At 45.3% G+C, this 3,174-nt stretch overlaps 1 protein-coding gene across 1 annotated transcript in view; it reads left to right on the top strand.

Annotated features, from left to right (window-relative positions):
- The window catches only part of LOC102672790 (AF4/FMR2 family member 4-like), a 6,324-nt gene extending 3,538 nt beyond the window's left edge, over window positions 1-2,786 (top strand). The window contains exon 3 of the mRNA XM_031508221.1: window positions 5-2,786. Coding sequence (XP_031364081.1) covers window positions 5-1,464 — 1,460 coding nt within the window. The 3' untranslated portion in view covers window positions 1,465-2,786. The remainder of the gene's footprint in view (window positions 1-4) is intronic.
- Window positions 2,787-3,174: the final 388 nt, after the last annotated feature.

Here is a 3,174-nt window from a genome sequence, read left to right as displayed (position 1 = left end):
GGTCACCATCAGCAACAAATGGGTTCCCCGTCCTCTCAGCTGGGCCATCAGCAGCAACAGCAGCAGCAGCAACTTCATCACCTGCCAATGGGTTCGCCGTCGGGCCACCAACTTCCGGCCCACCATCCCATGAGTTCTCCCATATCGCCCATGCATCCACCGCCGGCACCCCACCTGAATTCCCCTTCGCCAATGGGCTCGTCCCACCCGCACCACCACATGAGTTCTCCATCTCCCATAACGCCGGCCTCGGTCCACCCAGCAATGGCTTCGCCCACAGCGATGGGGGGTACTACGATGCCTCATCAGCCGTACCCAAACGCCTTGCCCCCCCACGTTATAACTACTACCAACATCCCGGGCCTGCTGGAGTCTATCACCATCCAGCTAACTACTACTGGTAATGAGATGAACGAGTTACCGCTCACCGACCAATCTCAACACCAGCACGAGCAACACCACCAGCAGCAGCAGCAACAGCAGCAGCAGCACAATCAACAGTTGCAGCAACAGCAACAACAACAGCAGCAGCAGCAGAATCATCATCACCAGCAGCAATCTCAGGATGTTTTACCCGGTTTCGGGACCTTTAGCAATCATCAAAGGCCCCTTCCGAGCTTCACTCAGTTCAACGTAGCCGGGTTTTTGATCGGCCAAAATCAAGCGCAGGCCGTTAACGTGGGGGGGCTGAACGGGGAGGAGAACGTGTCTCCTCAAGACCGATCGTTCGAATCGTCCGAGTCGAATTTCATCCCGTATAGAACTTCGACGCCTCGATACGAATCCTTGACCAATATGGACTCGCAAGCGGTGGAAATGCAACCGAACACGGACGGTATGATCATCAAACAGTACCAATTTCAAGCCCATCATCATTTGCCGCACTCGCTTCACCAGCCCCGGGACCATCACGAGGCGAACAACAATCTGCCGAGCAATAATTCGATGATTCAAGGGAAGGAGGAGTTGAATCCGAACGTCGGTAGACAATTCGAGAAGAGCAGCTCGTACAAAACGAAGGGCGGTACGGTGATCACCAAGGAACATCAGGTGACCAGTACCAACACCGGTTCGCACTACATTTCCCAGGACGGCTTCCACAAGTGCATCGAATGCGACAAGGTATTCAACAAGGCTTGCTACCTGACGCAACACAACAAGAGCTTCCACTCTGGCGACAAGCCGTTCAAATGCAATCAGTGCGGTAAGAGGTTCCCCCTCGAGTACCTGCACGCGGAGCACCTGCAGAAGCACGCCGGTGACAAGCCATACAAGTGCGAGATATGTCCCAAGCAGTTCAACCACAAAACTGACCTTAGGCGGCACTTGTGCCTCCACACCGGCGAAAAGCCGTACGCCTGTGATAATTGCGGCAAGGGATTCATCAGGAAGGACCACATGATGAAGCACCTCGAGACGCACAAAAAGAAAAACAACAACCACAACGTCCATCTCAGGGCGTGATTCGAGAGCAGTTTGAAACGTCGAGCATCGTGGACGTGGAAGGGAACGACGGCGGACCACACCGTTGTCCGATGATCTTCGCCCCCGTCGTTGTCGTCGTCGTCGTCGTTGTCTTCTTCTTCGTCGTCGTCGTCGTCGCTATCGATCGGAAAAAGGTGAGATCATCGAACCGTTAACCACGGCCGGCTCCGCAATCGTGTGTGATAACAACGAGACCGTTGCAATCGTTGCGATTTCTCCAATTCTTTCATCGTGTTTAAATTCGATCGGAGACTCGACCCGAGACTCGAGTTCGCATCCGTTCGATCGTGATCAAATTTTCTAATTTATCCTCGTCGATGATATTTTCGACATATTTCGATTATTTTTTCTTTTTTCTTTTTCTTTTTTTTTTTTTTTCTTTTTCCCCTCCCGGCTATCGATCAACAATCGTATATACTCGCGTGTTATTTGATTCGACGAGAGAAACGAGATCCGTTCGTGCCGTTGTTCCTCGACGTTAGCATTTTTTCTTTCCTCTTTTCTTTTTATCTTTTAATATCTTGTCGTTCGTATACACGGATAATTATAATGTCGGATATAAGATAAGATCTCGCCGAGTCTCTTTTCATCAACGAGTGACAACGGTACTCGTCGAAAGGATATTGATTTTTCTTTTTTTGCTCAACGGTGTTGATATTTATTTCTTCTCGAATCGGGATCGAGATTTACCACCGTTTCGACGAGTGATACAACGGATTCGTACGAAACATGGATCGCGAAATTTTCGCGTTTTGCATCATCGAGATGGAAAAAAATTGCTAAAATTTAAAGAAAAAAATAAAGAAAAAAAAAAGACATGAAACGTTGCGATACATGGAGTTGATCGTGAAATAATCGGCGAGAGATTTGTTCTCTCACCGATTGCTCGACTCGGTAGATCGCTGCTTCCACTTTGACAAAATGGAGTCCGGTAAACATGTTCTCGAACCCACGATTCTCTCGAGAAAATCGAATAATCGAGCACTCTCGAATGATAATAATTCCGAAAGTGAAAAAAAAAAAAAAAAAAAGAAGAAGAAGAAAAAAAAGAAAAAAAAAATAGAAAAGAAACGCGCAATGGAGATTTCTGATGCGACGTCGAACCTTCGAAGCTTATCAATTGTACAAAATATGTTAAATGTATAGGCGTATAATTAATCTATAATTATTATTATCACTGTAATTATTGAATTTAATTGAATATCGTTTAGAAAGTGATTACGAAACTTATACATAATACTCGTATTTTATAGCGTATATAGGCATACTTTTATCGAGGGAGAGGAAAAAAATAAAATGATTGATAGATACATATTCGCGAAAAGACGCGGCGATGAGAAACGTTAAGCAAATTTCACGAGTCCACTGTGAAAATCGTTCACCGATCGATATCTCTATTTTAATCGTTGTTCATTCGATTTGTATTCCTTTTACATTCTTTTATTCTTTTTCTTTACCAAGAAATTTCTTTTTTTTTACCTAAAAAGCGATCGATCGAGAATGTAAAAGAATTTTTGTTTACCACTCTATGAGAAATCTCTGTGTGTTTAACTCTGCTTTTCGATGCATTTTTTTTTCTTTCTCCTCCGTTTTTTAACATTCCTTTTATTTTCGCATACATTCCAATTTGACGACGTGAACAACCGTCACTGGGGATTCGTTTTCGCGACACCATCGCGTCTTTTCAAT

This window comes from Apis dorsata, unplaced genomic scaffold, assembly GCF_000469605.1.
Source record: "Apis dorsata unplaced genomic scaffold, Apis dorsata 1.3 scaffold_78, whole genome shotgun sequence".
In the NCBI taxonomy this organism is placed as follows: domain Eukaryota; kingdom Metazoa; phylum Arthropoda; class Insecta; order Hymenoptera; family Apidae; genus Apis; species Apis dorsata.
Note: the sequence above shows the minus strand (reverse complement) of the source record. Positions and strands in the feature narration are given on the sequence as shown.